Source organism: Beta vulgaris, chromosome 1, assembly GCF_026745355.1.
Source record: "Beta vulgaris subsp. vulgaris cultivar EL10 chromosome 1, EL10.2, whole genome shotgun sequence".
In the NCBI taxonomy this organism is placed as follows: Eukaryota; Viridiplantae; Streptophyta; class Magnoliopsida; order Caryophyllales; family Amaranthaceae; genus Beta; species Beta vulgaris.
Genome location: NC_079202.1, coordinates 53,135,911 through 53,155,970, shown reverse-complemented (window position 1 = coordinate 53,155,970; position 20,060 = coordinate 53,135,911). Strand labels below are relative to the sequence as shown.

Genomic DNA, 20,060 nt, shown 5'->3' with positions numbered 1-20,060 from the left:
ATAAATGAATTAATCTTAATTTCAAAAAAAAAAGATCGAAAAGCTCGTCTATGTCTTCATAATTACATATTATTATAATATTTTATTATGTTTTATTTTGAGACATTAAACATTAAAATTGTAATGGATTAATGGTCAAATTTTCGCAGTTTTAAAGGTCATGTGTTCGAATCCTATTGTAATATATTTGTATAGATACCCTTGTCCAACAATTTCGGCCCATATGCAACAAAACAATAAATCCTAAAGTATGTTATATGGAGTATACACAACACCCTGCCCAAACCCTGAACTTAAGAAACCTCTCACTTCCCTCATTCTGTCAGGAATTTGAGGCTCCAATAGTTCTTCAAATATTGTTTCAGGTTTTTTCTTTTTCTCTTACTTCTGTTATGTTTCTTGCGATTAATTTTTAAGATCTACTTCATGTGTGATTATTCATATTCATGATTGATTGATTGATTTTATGCGGTTGTTATTGAATTTATTTCATGTTTTTTGGGATGTTCTTCATCAAATAAACTTTTGATGAAATCTGGAATGAATGAAATCGCAAGGAATAGGAATTGAGAACTTTGGAGATCTGTCACTTGGTTTGAAGCTTGTAAGAAATTTCAATTCTTTTGTATATTGGATAAGTGTTATTATTAGTTATGAGTTATGACAAGGGAGGATTATAACCATTACTCTATCACTAAGATTCAGTTCTAGCAACCACCACAAGGTTGTTTTAGTTGAGATATGCAGAGTTAGTAACATAATCATCAACATATACACCATCCTCATAAGTTATACCTCACCCCAACACCAACACAAAGCTTTCCCCTTTTTTGTCTCTCTCCTCTTGATTTAAATCTCTTGATATTTGGTCATTTTGAGGTGGGTATTTGGGGATTAAATTGGTAGTGAGGTTAACATCAAAGATTGCAATATCAATGTAGATGAATGACATAATTATGTGCCAATTGATAAGAGTAAGCTCTTTTGCAACTTGGGTTTTGGTTGCATTTGTGAAACACGTCTTTCCACAAGGAAATGGAGGTGAGAGAGAGAAGGAAGTAGAGAGTGAGGTGTTGGGTTAATAAGAAATTATATTTTCGGGGCATGTTTTGAATTTATCATAGTGGGTGCAGTTCAGAAGAATGGCGATGGTGGGAGGACAGGGAGGGAGATGGTAATAGGTGAAGAGGAGAGAGGTGACTGATTTGACAAGGTCAAAGAAGGTAGGGAGACATGATGGTGGTGGTGGTGATGGTGATGGTAGTGACCATTATGGAGGCTCAGAGTGTGCTTTGGCAGAGGAAAAAGGATGGAGCTGGAAATTTCGTATTCTTGCATTTTCATATAAAATCTTTTTAATTAAAATCATAACTTAAATTATGAAAAGAGTTTCTTAATTGTGAACGTCAATTTCATCAAGCACAAATTGTTTTAGGAAGTATCCCCTCAAATTTGGGATTATTTTAAGGCAACTCAAAGTTTCGATAAATAAAAGTTGAAAGTTCGAATGATCTTAACTAATATTGTAAGTCAATTATCAGAAGCATTCATATCTTTAATCCCTTACTTTTAGTTAGATGGAAGGATCTCTTTGCTATATGTTATCATTACTTTTTGATATGTGGCGTGTTTAAAAGGTATCAGCTACTACTCTATTATCACTGATGATCATTGCGTTGTTGCTGGAGCTAAAAAGATGGCTTAAGATACTCTGCATAGGTTGTTATACATCTGGACTGTGACTTTATTATCTAGATGGAAACTGTTTGTGAAGGTAATACCAAAGAACAAAAAATGAGTTCCCTTTGTAATATCAGTTTAGTAACTCCTAATTGCTGGATTCAGTACTTCTTTTATACAGAATACCAGAAATGCTTGATCATTGGTCATCTGAAGTAAAATGACCCAAGGCAAATATAGTAAGGAGCTAAGCCATGTACTGATGTGAATGTTTTGGAGCACAACTTTATGTTTCTCGTGTGATATATTCATGAAAACTTCCATGCTCTTTTAAGTTACTGTCCTGAAATATTTATAGATTGACTAAGTCACAGTCCCAGCTTTTATTATCAGTGCTATCATCATTATTGATATAATGTACTTGCTTCCAATTTTCCTCTGGATCCCTTTTTATCAAATCTTTTGCCACTGAAATCTACTAAGATAATGTATTTTGCACCAGAGATCAGTACACACACATTACCTGGTTTGGTTGCTCCAACTAAACCCTGTTCAACGAATAGCCTTTTTCTTTTTTTTTTTTGTATTGCACCTCATCGCTTATTAACATCGACGTTGTGCTTTCTGAGTGGCTGACATAAAAGCACAAGTGATGCCAACTCTTACCCTTTCTTTCTCTTGGAGCGTGAAATTTTAACTTTTTATTTGTCTTAGTAATTTTATAGCATGCAATTTCTTCATTGTGGTTTACTTTCTTTGCACTCTCTTTCTCTTGGTGCTCCAGGTTCATTGGTGGGGATTGGGGTTTCTCCTTCTAAATTACGACAAGCAGGATGTCAGACCGTTTGACACGTATTGCAATAGTGAGCTCAGATCGCTGCAAGCCAAAAAAGTGCCGTCAGGAGTGCAAAAAGAGTTGTCCTGTGGTTAAGACAGGTCTGGGATTGTTTTTGTGTAAAATAATTTCTTATTATGGCAAGATAGTGTTGCTTCAGCTTCATAATTTTTTCTTAAATCTTTTTTATGTCATTAATTTTGCTTGAAGAATTCGGAATCCCTTTTAAATTGTTCTGATACATTCATTTATTGAATTGTGGGGAAATCCTATTTATAATATATAAGTTTTTGAAGAATTGTAAACTTCTCGAACGTAAGGGCGTGTATAATTTTGACCATGTAGATTAACTTAAAAAGGTGTTGGTTGAGGATTTGAGGTCTGTGTACAATTTGACTCACAAATCACCATGTCATATATAATATGTATTCTGGCAACACAAGATAATGTCTCACTAACCAGTCAGTGACCCACTTATGAATGGGTAGCACTCTAAAATCATATGATCTTTGACCAACTGTTATGCTTATTTCAGGGAAACTGTGTATTGAGGTTTCATCCGCAGCAAAACTTGCTTTCATCTCAGAGGAGCTTTGCATTGGATGTGGTATTTGTGTCAAGGTCAACTATAAACCTTGCTCCTTCCCTTGTTCTCACTGACCTATACACACGCATACCTACATGCTCATGCGCATAGTAGCATTGCATTATATGTTGCTCAGTGCACCTGATTACTAGTTGTGTTTTGATGTGGATACAGAAATGTCCTTTTGAAGCAATTCAGATTATTAATCTCCCAAAGGATCTGGACAAGGATACAACACACCGTTATGGCCCCAATACTTTCAAACTACATAGGTTAGTTAAGTTGTGGTATGTTGATGGTGAATAATTTTTCTGTGTTTAATAGTGAAAATATTCAAATATAGGTTACCAGTCCCGAGACCAGGACAAGTTCTTGGCTTAGTAGGAACAAATGGCATTGGGAAGTCAACTGCTCTAAAAGTTTTGGCAGGAAAATTGAAGCCCAATCTGGGAAGGTTCAATGTAATATGCTTAATTTTAATGACTTTGGTGTTTGCATCTTGAGAAATTCTGCCTATTCATTGGGTATATGTATTTTCTGCAGAATCCACCTGACTGGCAAGAAATCTTAACATATTTCCGTGGATCAGAACTGCAAAATTATTTTACGCGCATATTGGAAGATAATCTGAAGGTGTATATTCTCTTGATTGATTATTCTTTTTGGTGATTCATACCCAGCTAAACTGAAAGTGATTATTACTGCATTCACTAATTACTTTCTATGCCTCAACTTGTGTTTGTCTCGAGTATGTTTTATGTGTTATTCAGTAGGTATGAACACTTGTTGTTGTTTAAGGTTTCCCCTTCTTCGTTTCTTTGCTAATGCTTATCTACATATAGGCCAATATCAAGCCCCAGTATGTGGATAACATTCCCAAGGCAGTCCAGGGAAATGTTGGAGAGGTCTTAGATAAAAAAGATGAGAGGGACATGAAGGCTTCACTGTGCGATGATCTAGAGCTGAATAAAGTTCAAGATCGTAATGTGGGAGATCTTTCAGGCGGTGAATTGCAGAGGTTTGCAATTGCAGTTGTGGCAATGCAGAGTGGTGAGATATATATGTTTGATGAGCCTTCAAGTTATTTGGATGTGAAACAAAGGCTCAAAGCTGCAAAAGTTATCAGATCATTGCTGAGGCCTAATAGGTATCATCTTGTATTTGATGTTGCTATCTGTTTATTTCTGGCTTTGTACTGGAAAATTACTAATTGAAAAGCTTATATATTTGCCTTGCTCTCTTTTGTGTTTCAGCTATGTTATTGTTGTGGAGCATGATCTTAGTGTTTTAGACTATCTTTCAGACTTCATTTGCTGCTTATATGGTAAACCGGGTGCATATGGAGTTGTGACTCTGCCATTTTCTGTTAGAGAAGGAATCAATATATTCTTGGCAGGGTTTGTACCCACAGAAAATCTTCGTTTTAGGGATGAATCTCTTACATTCAAGGTAGACGTTCTTTTACATAACATATTTCCAGTTGCTCTTCTTATCTTATAATCATCTCACGTGTGATTCTTCAGGTTGTTGAGACACCTCAAGACAATGCTGAGGAGATTGAGACATATGCTCGATACAAATACCCAACAATGACTAAAACTTTGGGTGGTTTTAAAATATGTGTTATGGAGGGTGAATTCACAGATTCACAAATAATCGTGATGTTGGGAGAAAATGGAACAGGGAAGACAACATTTATTCGTATGCTGGTATTATCTCTTTCTATGAATTGAGAGATGAAGATATTTGAGTATTTTGTATGTCAAACCTCAGAAATGGGGTCTTTGATGGTCCGGGATTCTTAAATTATTTCGATTATGAAACTTCAGGCGGGTCTACTGAAGCCTGATAATGCGGAAGCTTCTGATGTGGAAGTGCCTGAATTCAACGTTTCTTACAAGCCCCAGAAGATCAGTCCAAAATTCCAACATTCTGTGAGGCACCTCTTACATCAAAAGATAAGGGATTCATATACTCATCCTCAGTTTATCTCAGATGTCATGAAGCCCCTTCAGATTGAGCAGTTAATGGATCAAGAAGTTGTGAATCTATCTGGTGGAGAGTTGCAGAGAGTTGCATTAGCTTTGTGTCTGGGAAAGGTAGATTGCCTCATATGGTTTCCTGTCTCTCCTTTGCTTCCTCTACTGTCCCAGTTATTGGTTACTGTTGCATGATTTATATGTGGGACTATACTTTGGAACTTTTAATAGTATGCCAATATGCAATGCTCTTCAGCATTATAGATGAGACAGTTTTTATTTTTATACAATAGCTTCATATGGATTTTTGTTTCTGCCTTAAATGAATGCCTGAAATGTATGTTGCCTATGAAGTATGGTATGTTTAACATCTAATGTTTTGTATTTATGCAGCCTGCAGATATTTATTTGATTGATGAACCAAGTGCTTATTTGGATTCCGAGCAGCGTATTGTGGCTTCGAAAGTGATAAAGAGATTTATTCTTCATGCCAAGAAGACTGCATTTGTTGTTGAACACGATTTTATAATGGCAACATATCTAGCAGATAGAGTAGTTGTTTATGAGGGAACACCATCAGTGGATTGTACTGCAAACACTCCCCAATCATTGTTGAATGGAATGAATCTTTTCTTGTCGGTAAGTTTTGTTATACCTCTTGTTTGGAAGCATTTTGGATGATGTCATCATTGGTTAGTATCAAGTTAGGAAGCTATCCATTTCGATTGTATCATACCAGGATGACGATTTGAGAATGTTGCAGTACTTTTTGCATAATCTGAATTTCTTAGTCATGTTATGTTCATGCAAGTTTGGACATGTGACTTATAACTAACATTTCTTTTTCCTTGGTAAAATTGTAGCATCTGGATATTACATTTAGGAGGGACCCAACCAATTATCGCCCAAGGATTAACAAGGTGGACTCCACAAAAGACAGGGAGCAGAAATTTGCTGGGACTTATTATTACCTGGATGATTGATGTGAATTTCGCTTTTCACCCAGGTTTGTCCTCTGCGACCTATCTATTCTTCTGTGTCTTCTTTTATTTGTCCCCCTCTGTTCCAATTTTTTTTGTTAAGCCTAATATTGTTATTTAGGAAAATGCATTGCCCTTAGCCTGTTTCTTGAAGGCTGATCTTAGTTTATTCTGCTCGTTTATAGTGGTTGTGCAGTTTGTGAGGGAGAGGTGCTCTAATGTTTTTTAATATATCTACAACAATTTTTGCCTTTTTGGGTCTCTGAAGGAGGATTATTATAGTAAGCCTTGGAATAACAGAACTTCAATTTGCAATTCCAATATTACATTAACAACATTGTCGAAGATGTGAATTCTGAAGTCGTTTTCGGCCATAGCTTTCCAAGATTTATTGCTGTCCAAAATTGTCTGTCATATGTTTAATATATTGAATAAAAAGCTTGAGTCACAATATGAAACAATTATAGTACTTCCTCCGTTTTTTTTAAGATGTTACACTTTCCTTAAATGGCATGTTACAAATTAGATGTTACACTTTTTTTTTCCCTAAATTGGTAAGTTTTGCCTTGTAAAATGACTAACTTACCCTTACTTTTAGCAATCAATCAAAATTAAACCTATTTAATTTAACTAAATTTAACCTAAATTAACAATTAACAATTAAGCACCCTCCCTCTTCCACCCACCCTAACAGTCCAACCCCCTCCCCACCACTGCAGCAGCCCCCTCCCCACTACTGCATCACCCCCTCCCCACCACTGCAGTAGCCCCACCCACCGGAAACCCCACCCACCCACCGAAAAACCCACCCCACCCACCGGAAAAGCGGCAAAACCCACCCCACCCACCGGAAAACCCACCCCCCCACGGAAAACCCACCCCCACCCACCGAAAAACCACCCCCACCCACCGAAAAACCCACCCCACCCACCGAGAACCCTACCCACCAAAAAACCCACCCCACCCACCTAAAACCTCACCCCACGCGCCGAAAACCTCAACCCACGCGCCGAGAACCCCACCCAGCCTCGAAAACACAACCCCTACCACCGAAAACCCCAACCACCCCTCGAAAACCCCATCCCACCTGCCGAAAACCCCACCCGTCGAAAACCCGTCGCGCGACTGCAAATGAGGAGAAGAGGAGGGGGTGCGCGTTCAGCAAGGGAAGGGGAGGGAGAGGAGAGGGTATCGGTGGTCGATTTGATGGTGTCGGTGGTCGAATTGGTGGCGTCGGTGGTCGCGGCGGTGGCGCACTACTGTAGCCCATTGGTGGTGGTGGCTTAATGGTGTTCCCCACTCCCTTTCATCCCCACCCTTACTTTCTCCTAATCACTCCTTCAATTTTTGCTTAGGGAACCCAAATTTTCAAAAGTGTAACATCTAATAAAAAACGGAGGAAGTATTTATTTTTGTAAGAAAAATAAACTTCCATACTATATTTCAAATAATCTTACCAATATTGTATGATTAATATTTTAGGTGAAGGTCCAACCTTGACAAATATAGTGATGGGTAATTTCGGACAGAGAAATTATAACTTTGTTGTGGATGTTAGTGCTTGATTTTAGAGTTACCTCTGCTCTTACTAGAAAGGATCATATATCCTCTTAGGAACAGTTTTTTTGCTTCCTCCACCAAATGGGTTGATTTTCTTATCTTGCTAGGCTGCTAGCCAAAGTCTGAATTCCTTGTGTTTGAAAACCATTTACAGGAGGTTATGGTTGCAACCTCAAGTATATGTTGGCACCAGCATGCAAAGTATTGGGGTGTTGCAAGGTTTTTACTCGGTTTGAATCTCTTTCTCTCCCTCATTTATGTTCCTGCAAGTGTGAATATGTGGTTATTACTTAACCTATCCCTCCAAAAAATTGCAGCATCTGGTTATATATGCAGAAGGGACCCAACTGATTATTGCACAAGTATTGACAAACTAGATTCCATGAAAGACGGAGCAATTTGATAGAGCTTATTGTTTCCTGGATAAATTGATGTTTTTAAACATGTAGGTTCTTTTCTTTACAGCTGTTATTCTTCTTTCCAGTTCCAGAGTCAAACTCAGTTTTCTTAGTCAACAATTTCCCATAGTTTGTTTTTAGGTTCATTCTGTTATTTTCTGAGGGATAGTTGCTCTAATGTTTCCTTGAATTTTTCGGCAGAATTTGCCTTTCTGTGGTTCTTCATTGGAGCGTTATGGCATTTAAGATTAGGAATATTGCCTTTATGTGGTTCTTCATTGGATGGTTATGGCATTTAAGATTAGGAATATTGCCTTTCTGTGGTTCTTCATTGGAGGGTTATGGCGTCTAAGATTAGGAATAGTAGAAATGTAGAACTTCAATTTGCCATTCAATTAACACTTTTTGCAGAAGCTGTAAAGTTTCTCTGCTGTCTTAGCCTTTTTGAGAATCTTTTGGGTTCACTCTGTCCAAATCTCTGTTACTACTTAGTTTTCATTGTCAAAATTCTGATTTGTCATAAAAAAATCGACTCTCTTGGCATGTAGTAACCCCCCCCCCCCTATTAATAAAATAAAATAAATTACTTCCATCATTATTTCATTGATTATTTTTTCCCCAGTTTTGTGGATAATATCAAATCGTCAAAGTGAAGAACAAAAGTGATCAGGTAAATTTGGGATAGATGGTGTTTTCTTTTGTTGACGATTAGGATGGCCCTTGATGTTGTTGGTGATGAAGAACCATGACTACCATCGCTTTGGCTAAGAGTCACCGACAAACTATGTTGTTTTTTTAGATATTTATGATGTCATTTCTTCTATGTTTAATGCTTTTGCCTTCAGCTGAAGCTTGGTATCCTAATGTTTTGACACTTTGACATCCATCTGTACAGGAGTTTGCGGTGGTGACCTCAAGGATGTGTTTGCTACCAGCATTTGCGTGTGTTTCTTGGAACCGAGGAGGTTGATCGATTAAAATTTGAAAGTGGTTGATTGTACTATTTTTCTCTGCTATCTTGATGAATCTCTGACCAAATTAGCCCAAGTTTTGGCAGGAGTTTTGCCACAGTTTTGGGTTTCTCACTAGTGAGTGGAATTTTCTTTGGTCAATTTTTACATTGATCAATGCGCTGCTATTAGGGTTTAATATCGTGTTTGGGATGTCTTGTGCAAACAAATATTGTTTTTTTAATAATTGCTTAAAACTTGTATGCTATATAAAGGATTCTAGAAAGATTAGTGTGCTACCAGTGTTGCTCGGAATTGGGTATTTATGTGATCATGTCAAACATGTGGATTTAGTGCCAAACTTGGCTATATTAATAAAAAAATTCATGTTCTTGTTCCAAAACATATAGCTGTCGTTGCTGATAGTCGTTAGAGGTACACGAGGTGAATTGAATAGTTCGAGTAACATGGTTTGTGATATTAGATCACATTCTAACCAATTTTCTGTTTTGAACGCTTCTCACACTTTACATTTTAGAATTGCATTGTGCTTGTAGCTAACATCTGGTTGAAGGGGCAACTCTTTTAGAGTAAAAATTGAGAAACTTTCTAGGATTCTCATTTCTCACTCTCTAAGTCTTTTAACTTTACAAAATCTTGCATTTAAGGCAATCATTATCTTTGCATGAAAGAAAAGTCTTCCAAATGAAAAGTTTAACTTTGCATATTAAAAGAAAAGCGGGAATGGTTTGTTTTGAGAGAAGTGTGTGTACGTACTACACACCACTTGCTGAAGAAAAAGGTGCTCAAGCAAAGAAAACCAAAAAATATGGTGAAGAAAAAAAAGTTGAGGTAGGTTTGCATAAAGTTGGGAAAGTAACAATGAGCAAAAGAACCAATGTGACATGAGATAAATTATAAAAGACAACATAATAAAGTTTCATCTAAAGTTGTGATGAATTTGCGGAAGCAGCAATTATTGAGCCCCTCACATCGTTAGACTAGTCAAAGCTTATGGGTTGGAATGGTAGATCTTGTTTCTCATGTGGTAGATCTTGTTTCCAATGATGTCAAAACAACAATGGTATCCTATATATTTCTATTAAGAGTGCAATTAAGAAGTTGTAGTACAAATTATGGGACTTCTTTTTGTTATTCGATAAAATAAGCTATTTAAAAAGGTTTAATTTATTTTTAACTTTAGCTACTAGGTTATTGATATGTTGTTTTGAAATATGTGAAACATATATGGTGCATTCTAGCAACTTTCACTTCGAGTTTTATTAGCAAATCTTCTTATTGAAGTTAATCAAGACGAACTTCAACTTGATTTTATTGATAATTATTATACTTAGTTGCAGTCATAGCTAAAGTGTTCCTTATTGAAAAAAGCTGATTAGTGATTATCAAAATGGACTTCAAACTACTTCAAATTATGGATAGGTTATTTACAATCACGGTTAACTGAATAAATTGTTTGAGACTCATTAATTAATAATTAATTGAATGTTATTGATCTAATTCATTCTATAATCTTTTGTTGAATGTGTTAATATAACTATTATATTATCACTAATAAACCACTTATGGAAAATGATAATTGAAGATGGTTATGTAACAATGAACTTATTGTAAAATTAAAAGGATTAAAAAGAAATTTTGACTTCAATATGAGTGATAGGTTAACCAATGTAATTCATACTTTAAACAACTGTCTCTGACATTCTAAAACTTGTTGACAATTTTTCTAGCTCCTTTTTTGCCATAAAAAGACAGGATGATGTGGATATATACATAGTAGTCAAGTGACAAGTGTAACTAAAGTTAGAGTGAATTGAAGGTATATATTGCTAATAGTGGTTGATGCTATTAACAAATACGTTGGTTTGTTGATTGAAAATTTAATGTAACTTAATTTACATATGTCAAAAAACTCATTTTAAGGGTGAATCGTGCAAACGCTCATAGTACACTAAAAAAACTACCTCCTAAAAAAAATTGCGATAATATTTCTTATAAAGATAATTCCTTCACTTTAAATTTAACACAAAACTTTTCTTTTTAAGTAGTTCTTTAATTTTTTAATAAGGTAAGCAAGGGGTGAGACTCGATCCCGGGAATCATGAGATCGAAGATGATGCCAACACCACTATGCTATCATATTATGCTCTTAAGTAGTTCTTCTTTTTTATAATTTAGAGTTGCATTTCATTAAACTTCAAGAGAAAGAAAGGCTCAACTCAAAACAAGGTAAAGAAGGAAACTTTCATAGTGATGCACAAACCTAAATTGAGGAATCCATTTGTCTCTATCAAAAAAATAAAATATTACACCAAGTCCACAATTAGTTCATACAATTGAAGCAATGCAAGAAAGAGAAGGAAGCTACAACTACACAAACATCTAACAAGCTGACCCGCATCAACACTCTTCAATAGTTTTTTTATTTAATGCGACATTTCTATTTTCTATATATGGAAAAAAATATGCCTATAGATAAGACACCTTACACTAAATAACTCTTTTATCTCTTTGCTTTAACATAAATACTAATACAATACCCCCCACAAACAACTCCCGCTTAAATATCCGTGTCGTATGCAAGTGTTGCATTCTTTGTGTAGTTGAGGTAGTAATTACTGAAAATTCGAAAGTAATTCATTATCTACATTAGTGCTTAAAATACATTCAATTCAATTCATATATGCTCATAAATCCTTCACAATCTACATAGATGAGCGACTAAGCGCAATGATGTAGACGAGATTCGATTCCATGTCTTATGTAAAACTCACAAAACTTTACCATTTAATTAAATAACATTTACATTAGCCATAATAATCATAAATAAGTGAAAAAAAAAATCACAATTTTCATCAAAAAGTCAAAATAAATTGTAGATCTAAAAGGACAATATGGTTTGCATATTCTAATTGGTCAAATTTCTAAAACTAAAAGTCCACTCATGTGATTTACACACTCCCCAACCTTCACTCCATATTCCTTCCTTCTACAACGGTAAATAATTCCCTTTTATTTTCTCTCTCCTCTCTCTTCACCAATTATCCTAAACCCTTCATCTCTGTTATCCCCTTCCTCCAAATCAAACCAAAATTACTCAATGTCGAACAATTTTCTGGAAATTCCTTAATTCATTTCGACGCTTTTAATCTTCTTTTATTTATCTTAATTATGCCGGAAATGGAGGCATCAATTAAAACCCCACAAATTTCTGAAATGTTCCAGAAATTTGCATTCTCTTTCAAATCTAAAGCTCTCGAATTTTTTGCCGATGAATCAGAAAAACTCGCATTTCTCGAGGATTCTTCCGAGAATTTTATCTCTGATCAGAAAGTCGTCGTAATTAAGCCGGACCCACCTCAAGAAACCGGAGCATTAACCCAAAAAGGTAAAGTTCCGTTAAATGCGCAATTTAATCAAACCCTAATTACTTCATTATTTGCTTCGATTTCTTCGTTTGAAGCTTCTTATCTTCAATTACAAACTGCCCATGTTCCTTCTTTTGATGAGGAAGTTTTGAAGAATGCTGATAAATCTTTAGTTTCTCAACTTCAGACCCTTTCTGAATTTAAGCAGTTGTATAAGAATTATTACCAGAATCCTAATTTTAGTATTGAATTCTCAACTGGGTCTTGTTTGGAATTCCAAGTTAATGAGAATCAACATAAGCTTAGGGCGCTGAAATCTGTGTTTAATCGTTTGCAAGCTGAAATTGATGTGAAGGATGAAGAAGTTTGTAGTTTGAGGCAGAAATGGGAGGAGTTACATCAGGGGAATTTGAGGTTGTCGAAGAAGTTGTCGTGTTGTTCTTCGAGGGAGGAGGGTGATGAGGTTTTGCTGACCATTAGAGTGTTTGATAAGATGTTGAGCGAGGCATATAGTTTTTCACATAAGTTTACTAAGGTGTTGATTGGTTTGATGAAAAGCGCGCATTGGGATTTGGATTTGGTAGCGAGTTCGGTGTATTCTAATGTTGATTATGTTAAGAAAGGGCACAATCGGTATGCCTTGTTGTCGTATGTTTGTTTGCGGATGTTTCAAGGGTTTGATTTAGAAGATTTCGGATTAGGTGAGGATGGCGGTGTTTGCAATGGTCATATTTTATCTTGTAATGGTGAGGAGAAGGCTTCTTTACGGCAGTTGAAGGAGCATGTTTCGGGAAATCCACTGGAGATCTTGAGGAAGAATCCGGATTGTGAGTTTTCAAAGTTTTGTGAGAGGAAGTACCAAGAACTCATCCACCCAACTATGGAATCTTCTATTTTCAACAACTTGGACAAGGATGAAGTTATAATAAACTCGTGGAAATCTTTGGGCGTCTTTTATGAGTTGTTTGTCAAGATGGCAAGCTCAGTTTGGGCACTACACAAGCTTTCGTATTCCTTTGATCCACCAGTGGATATATTTCAAGTTGAGAGGGATGTCGAGTTTTCAATGGTGTATATGGAGGATGTCACTAAGAGATGTAAATATCCTTGCAAAATAAGGCCGAAGGTTGGATTCACTGTGGTTCCAGGCTTCAAGATCGGGCAGACAATCATTCAGTCACAAGTTTATTTGACAGAAATGAAGTCGATTGAGTAAGTGTAACTAATGGTTTGTGCTTTCATTGTGGAAGGGTGGCTGAAGATCAAGTTAATCCTCGGCATTGGCTTCAAAGAGTATTTTGGTAACGCTGTTTATTACAGGAAGAGGAAGTTATATGTGATCACATATCCTAAACGTATTTAACAAGGGTAATTTGTACGAAAGCTGGTACATCTTCCTCTAGAAGCTGATGAATCACTTAATGAAATTATTGCTACTTGTCCCCTCTCCAAGTGCAATAAGGTACAGTGGTTATAGTGGATCCCAGTTTTTTCACCTCATCTTCCATAAAATGTTTTTGTTCTTAGTTTTTTGTTTTATTTCTGCAGTCTATAGGAATAAGTGTAAAGAATGCTTGTAAACTAGTCTTGTGAACAGGGTATGTACTATCTAGGAACATTCCTCTTGAGAATGAATACATAATGAAACTGTATCTAAATTATGAGTTGTGAAAGAAAGAAACAGCGATAGGATTATATTTTTGTTACTCTAATTGTGAATACCGATCTTTTGTATTACTGCTTGTTACTGAACCTTCTATGTCATTTCCATCGCTTAGCATGATAAACATTGTCAAAATGGCATCATTAGCTCATGCTCTGGTTCCTGTAATGGATGACGGGATGTGGTAACAGTTGCTCAGGGATCTCATTTTCTTTTTTATAAAGGTAATGCATACTTTTAATCATTGGCTTTGCAGGCAATACTCCGCTTTTACACTTTGTTTGGATAGCAATGATGGAAGAAGAGGTAGGGAAAGGAAGGGGAGGGAAGATTGAACTTGCATTTTCCTTCCAAATCTTTCCAACAATGAAAGGATGAACGGGGAAGGAAAATGAACTTTTTCGATTCCTTTTCCTTCCCTTCCCCTCCCCTCCCCATGTTGTATCCAAACAAGAGAAAATGAATTTCTCCCTTTCATTCCAAATCTCTTTATGCAAACTAACTATTAGTATACCATACCCATGTGAACTGTTTGACGAGTTAACTCGGACAGTCCCTGTGTCCTGTTTTTTAAGACTTGCAGAACTGGGCACTCAAATGTGCACCCGTATCAGCTCAGTCCAGGTAACACAAATCATTGCTCAAATATTGCTATAAATGGTCCGTTTTGCACTGTTTAGTTGTTCACTGTATGTGACTGGGTTAACCCGGACCAGTTTTTCGTATTTTGAGTTTTCAGATGGAGAATCTTACCCTAAAATGGAGTATCCATTTACTTGCTTACTGTTGGTAAGTTAACTCGAGTTTGTCGCTGTCAGTTTAAGTTATCATCTCTAGTTTTCACTTGTATTCTTAACACTGTTCTCAGTGACTCTGAAGCACATTATTCGCTCAGTTGGCCTGTTTTATTCACAATGCTAGATGTGACATGTCTTGGTACCCCAATGCTTATGACTGAGGGTTATCTGTGGCCTGTGGGTCAATGTTGGTTCCTTAAAAGATAAAAATGGGGAAAACACCTAATAATTTCATAAAATGCTGTCAGTTTGCTGAAGGGTCAGCTACTGCCAGCTCTCCTCAACTAATAGAATGAGATTCTAGCACTTGTTGAGTTGTTATCACTTACTGTATGTTACACTTAGACTTATCATAAACTCCAAGTACCCAAGTCCGAGTAACATAGACTTTCTATCTTTCCCGGTTTGTGGTCCAGGACTTCAGCTTCCCATCTCAAAGTTACATCTCCGACATTTCATGCAAGAACTGTATGAGGTCGCTGACAAGGGACATACAACTTCACCAGAGGACTTCTTTGCGCTATGTATGTCCACTGTTTTGATGGTGAACAGTGAACGAGACAGAATTATCTTCCTAATTCAATTCTTTGTACTTCTTTTGGTTCAAAGAGTCCTTGGTGAGGTTTGATTCCATGACCTTTAAAGTGAAGTTGTACTAGCACTCGTATGTTTCTAAGCTCTAACTCGTATAAGATTTAGATCGGACTCTTATGTTTTTGGAAGTAGATGGTACATTTTCTTTGCATCAACTTGGACTCGGATCGACTTCGTACTGAATTATCATTCCTACAGTCAATAGGGAAAATATTATGTGGACAACAAAGCTTGTGTTGCGTAGATCCGTAGATATTGTTAAGCATTGACTGGGCAAATTTGGTTGGTATACTTTCCCTTTTATAATTTTACCCTCCTTAATAAGTAGATTTTATTTAAAAATATTTATTTCCTTTCATATGAACCTTATATTTTATGGGTTTTAAATCTATCAAATTATTAACTTATCAGAAATCCAGAATCATATGAACCAAACGCTTTTTAAGAGTTATGATCACTTTTGAGAGGCTCCTTTCTCCAACCTCCCCTCTTTTTCTGCGAGCTGCTTCGCCTTATCAGACAGTTACCATTATTCTCCTGAGATTCGCGCAAGTTGATAGATCCAACCTCGAACAACCTTTTATTGGAGTCTCAACATGTAATTTTATTGCTCAATTGTACTTAAAGCTAAAGAATAAGCATAATTACAGCTAACTACTTTTTCTGTTACAATGTGATCTTTACTTTTGGAATTGACAAGGATTTTAAGAATATAGATTTAGAACCAAAAAATTAAAATTGGGTAGAGATAAATTTTTTATAGATATTTAGAAACAATGTGAAAGGAATTATTTCATTATTTGGTCTCTCTGGTTGACGCAACATGACATAATAAGTTGTACTTTGTGTGAATTAAGTAAGTAGATTACTAGTAAGTTGCTTATTAAGGTGTTATTTGATTTACACAAATTGACATAGTAAGTTGTAGGATTATTCGTGGGTTGGATTGGTGCAATTTGGGATATAATCTAAACCAAATCGCAAATTTGCGGTTTGACTTTTTTTGAAACTAAACCGTACCATACTTTTGCCCAAACCAATCCAAATCACACCACGTGAAAAGGTTTGGTGCAGTGCAGTTTGCGATTTAACCATTTTGTCATCCGTGATATGACTTTTGTAACTATGTTTTAAATATTTGAGGATTGTTCGGTGTGAACCGGTGCAATTTACTCATTTTTTCTATATTTGTGGATTATGATAACAGGTTTATGAACTTGTTGTTGGAAAATAGTCGTTCATTAGTTACAAATAGTTGGAAAATAGTTCATTAGTTACAATTGTTGGAAAAGTAACTCATAAATGATTAAAATATGTGGTACAAATTTGTTGAAAACCTAATACATAGTTCTCCTGAAACTAGATAATCATATACAAAGAGTCTAAATTCCAATGTAAGATGAAACAATTCATGTAAATAGTTTAGGGTTCATTCGATATCATTGTGGTTTTCAGTTTTTTTTTTTCAAAGTCATATGGTATATGTGATATAATGGATCAAAAATTAGTTCCACTTATTGAAAATATGTTGATTTTAAAAACTGACAACTAAAAAGTGGAAACTACTTGTGGTTTCCTGTTTTTTGTTTTCAAAAAAAATGAAAACTGGAAACAAAAAACATTACCGAACGAGCCGTTAGCGGTTTGTGGTGGGGTTTGGTTTTACAAAATTCAAACTCAACCCAAATCGCAAACCGCGATTTACCTGAAATCACAAACCAACTTACAATTTTAAAACTGCAAAAAAACGATTTGAGTTGCGGTTTGATGCGGTCCAGACCATAATCTTAACAACCCTAGTAAGTTGAATATGTGGTCATTAAGTAATGTAGACTACATGCAAATTGATTAATTCGCAAAATTCAGGACTTGTTGTCTCTTGAAAAACTCCATTTTTCACTGAATTGAAACTTGTTACCAAAGTGAACTTTTTTGTATTCAACCAAATAATTTATACTTCCTAGAAATTGAAAGCTCCTCGAAAATTACTGATTTATGTTATAGAGGATTAGTACAATAATTATCATGTTATAGAGGGTTCAATTTTCGTTCTATATTACATGATATAAAATTATTCATACTCCGTACCTCATTTTACTCCTACTAAATATTTTGATTCGACAGAATTGATATCACATTTGATGGGTTATTTCTATAAAAGCAGTTATGAGTTATGACAGATGTTGGGCAGAAAGAAACAAGTAGGAATCCTGGTACTTCTAAAAGTAAAAAGTAAAAGTCAAAACATAGAATCCAATAACAAAGAAAATCGAAGCTCTTATAAAAGCAACAGTAGGGGGTATATATATAGTAGATCCTGTTAAAGCAAAAGATTCTATAATAACTAAACCTGACTTTATTTTAGTTAACAATGGCATTTTGCTAGATCGAGTATCTCAGTAGTCGTAGCCTCGTAGCCAACCTAGCTAACATTGTTGCTTTTTCATATAATATGGTTTTGGATATTTTGGCCCAACAAGTAGGCAGGACAGCAGGGTTAAAGGAAAAGTTGCCCATATGCCATGGTGCAACACAAATGCTATAGGCTTAAGATTATACGGCTATATATAAAGGTGGGTATGGGTCGGGCCAACACGCATGCCAGTCCGGTATGAGACCGTTCGAGGCCCGGCTCATTGCTCGTTATGGTCAAGAAAATTTATTTCAGGCCCGATTAGACACGAGCCCATCTATATCGTCCGCGGGCCAAACGCTCATTTTCTTTGTTTTTAAGTCTAAAACTGACAATAATCCAAAAAAAAAAAACATAAAGCATGGATCAGGCCCGTGGGAGGCACGAGCCCGGCCTGGTACGCATGGGCTGTCCCCGAACTGACCCGCCATTGCCCAAAGCACGCGGACCGAGCCCGTGAATATGCCCGACCCGACCTATGCCCAGGTCTAGCTATATTTTATGCGCCAAAATATCCAATGCCCATTAGGGATTTATCATTCGTCTTATAGTAGAACACCTTTATCTTTTTAGCTCTAATATATTTTGACTTGTAAACTATTCATGTATTAATAGTGATAGGAAATCTTGGACAATATATAAATATAAATAATTAGTCAAGAAGATGTTCAGATTCATCTCAATGTGTTGAAATTAATGGTTAAAATAGTTATGTGTCGATAAGCGTAAATTTCCGAATGTTGCAATAACAAAAAAAACGGATGAAAAATAATTCTTATTGACCAAAATTGATTTTTGATATTAAAACTTATCTTTTGGATTTTCTAGTTTTTTCCCTCACATCCACATATTAATTTTTACTTAAATTTTTATTGGTGAATACATTAATTTATACTTATCATTGACATTGTTCATACTTATCAAAGCTAATCTTTTCCGCTAAATTGACAAATAAAACTGATTTAACTAATTATAATATTTAACCCAATCAACACATAGATTTTGTGTCATTGTGGCTAAGTCGTAAGGGGCATAATTGGCCTTCAAATGAATTCGTCGAAGAATTACGAGTCAAAAATTCTGGGCCTCCTCAAAGCTCAAGATCCTCAGACTCAATTTCTGGGCCTTTGTTTCCGCCCGGGTTCGAACATGATATTCCGCCAAACATTAAATCAGCCCACATCCAAAAAAGATCAAAAAAGCTTCAAAAAAAGAAACGAAAGGAACCCAAACACGTAGTCCAATCAGTCAAGTCCCCCTCTTCATCAGCGAAAATAATCTCCGGTCAGTGTGACATATCAGCGGATACCATAATTGATCTAGCCCACAAGCTTGGTATGAAATTTGACGGACCTCTGTCAATCCTCCACGACAGGATTGAAAATATCCTCCGCCTCCAGAGATCAAACTGGTTTGCAAACCAGAATGCATCATAAAAATTCACCTTCATAATTCATCCATATCAAGTATCTCAATGATTGTACTATCCTGGAATATCCGCGGTCTTGGTGCTTCGATAAAACGAAGCTCTCTCCGAAGACTCATCCACGCTCATGATCCTGATTTGACTCTAATCCAAGAAACGAAACTCGAAAGCATCAACCCAAAGATCATTAAATCCTTATGGAAGGATGACAGCTCTGAATGGTTCTCCTGTCCCTCTCAAGGATCCTCAAGTGGTCTAATATCCATTTGGAAGAAGTCTTTCTTCTCCTTTGAGTCAGTTAACTGTGATAAAAATTGGATTGCTATATCCGGTGTGATTCCTTCCCTAAACCTTCAATGTTGTATCATTAACCTCTATAACCCTTGCTGCCCGGAAGCTCGCTCCCTGGTCTGGGATGATCTCTCTCGTCTTTACTTCTCATTGCAGCTGCCTTGTCTCATTGTTGGGGATTTCAACGACATTCTTGACTCATCGGAAAGAGGGAGTAATATGATTCATACTAACAGTTCCAATGCTTTCAAATTATTTGTGCAGGTTTTACAGCTAATAGAGATTCCGACATCCAACGGGCATTTTACGTGGTTCCGTGGCCGGTCAAAAAGCAAGCTTGATCGGGTTTTCACCACTCACCACTGGCTATCTGCTCTGCCTTCTCTTAGAACCTCACTCCTCCAAAGATCCCTCTCTGACCATTGTCCTCTGTTGGTGCAATCGAAACAAAGGAACTGGGCCCACGCCCATTCCGGTTTATCAATGGGTGGCTCTCTCACCCCGGATGTCCGAGGTTAA

The 20,060-nt window shown here is 36.3% G+C and overlaps 3 protein-coding genes across 10 annotated transcripts; all 3 read left to right on the top strand.

Annotated features, from left to right (window-relative positions):
- The first annotated feature begins 222 nt into the window (after positions 1–222).
- LOC104905360 (ABC transporter E family member 2) lies at positions 223–9,371 on the top strand. Of its 8 annotated transcripts, none has more exons than XR_007272213.2 (16): positions 223–365; positions 2,465–2,616; positions 3,051–3,136; positions 3,276–3,373; positions 3,445–3,562; positions 3,645–3,734; positions 3,944–4,248; positions 4,355–4,550; positions 4,625–4,810; positions 4,931–5,200; positions 5,474–5,719; positions 5,944–6,086; positions 7,775–7,839; positions 7,938–8,065; positions 8,641–8,688; positions 8,914–9,371. XR_007272213.2 is itself a non-coding variant. In XM_010693882.4 (13 exons), exons 2-12 carry the CDS (start codon positions 2,514–2,516, stop codon positions 6,061–6,063), a joined length of 1,818 nt encoding a protein of 605 aa, XP_010692184.1. In that variant the 5' UTR covers positions 223–365; positions 2,465–2,513; the 3' UTR covers positions 6,064–6,086; positions 8,914–9,371. The 8 variants fall into 8 exon arrangements, 1 of the variants encoding a protein (XP_010692184.1); XR_007272212.2 differs by having other exon boundaries at positions 7,775–7,850; XR_007272211.2 differs by lacking the exon at positions 8,641–8,688 and adding an exon at positions 558–604 and having other exon boundaries at positions 232–365; positions 7,775–7,850.
- Positions 9,372–11,959: 2,588 nt separating this feature from the next.
- Positions 11,960–14,063, top strand: LOC104905361 (protein GRAVITROPIC IN THE LIGHT 1). Its single transcript, XM_048640618.2, has one exon. It carries the CDS (start codon positions 12,161–12,163, stop codon positions 13,571–13,573), a length of 1,413 nt encoding a protein of 470 aa, XP_048496575.1. The 5' UTR covers positions 11,960–12,160; the 3' UTR covers positions 13,574–14,063.
- A 5,235-nt stretch (positions 14,064–19,298) lies between these two features.
- On the top strand, positions 19,299–20,060 carry LOC125492060 (uncharacterized). The gene has a single exon (XM_048634191.1). It carries the CDS (start codon positions 19,299–19,301, stop codon positions 20,058–20,060), a length of 762 nt encoding a protein of 253 aa, XP_048490148.1.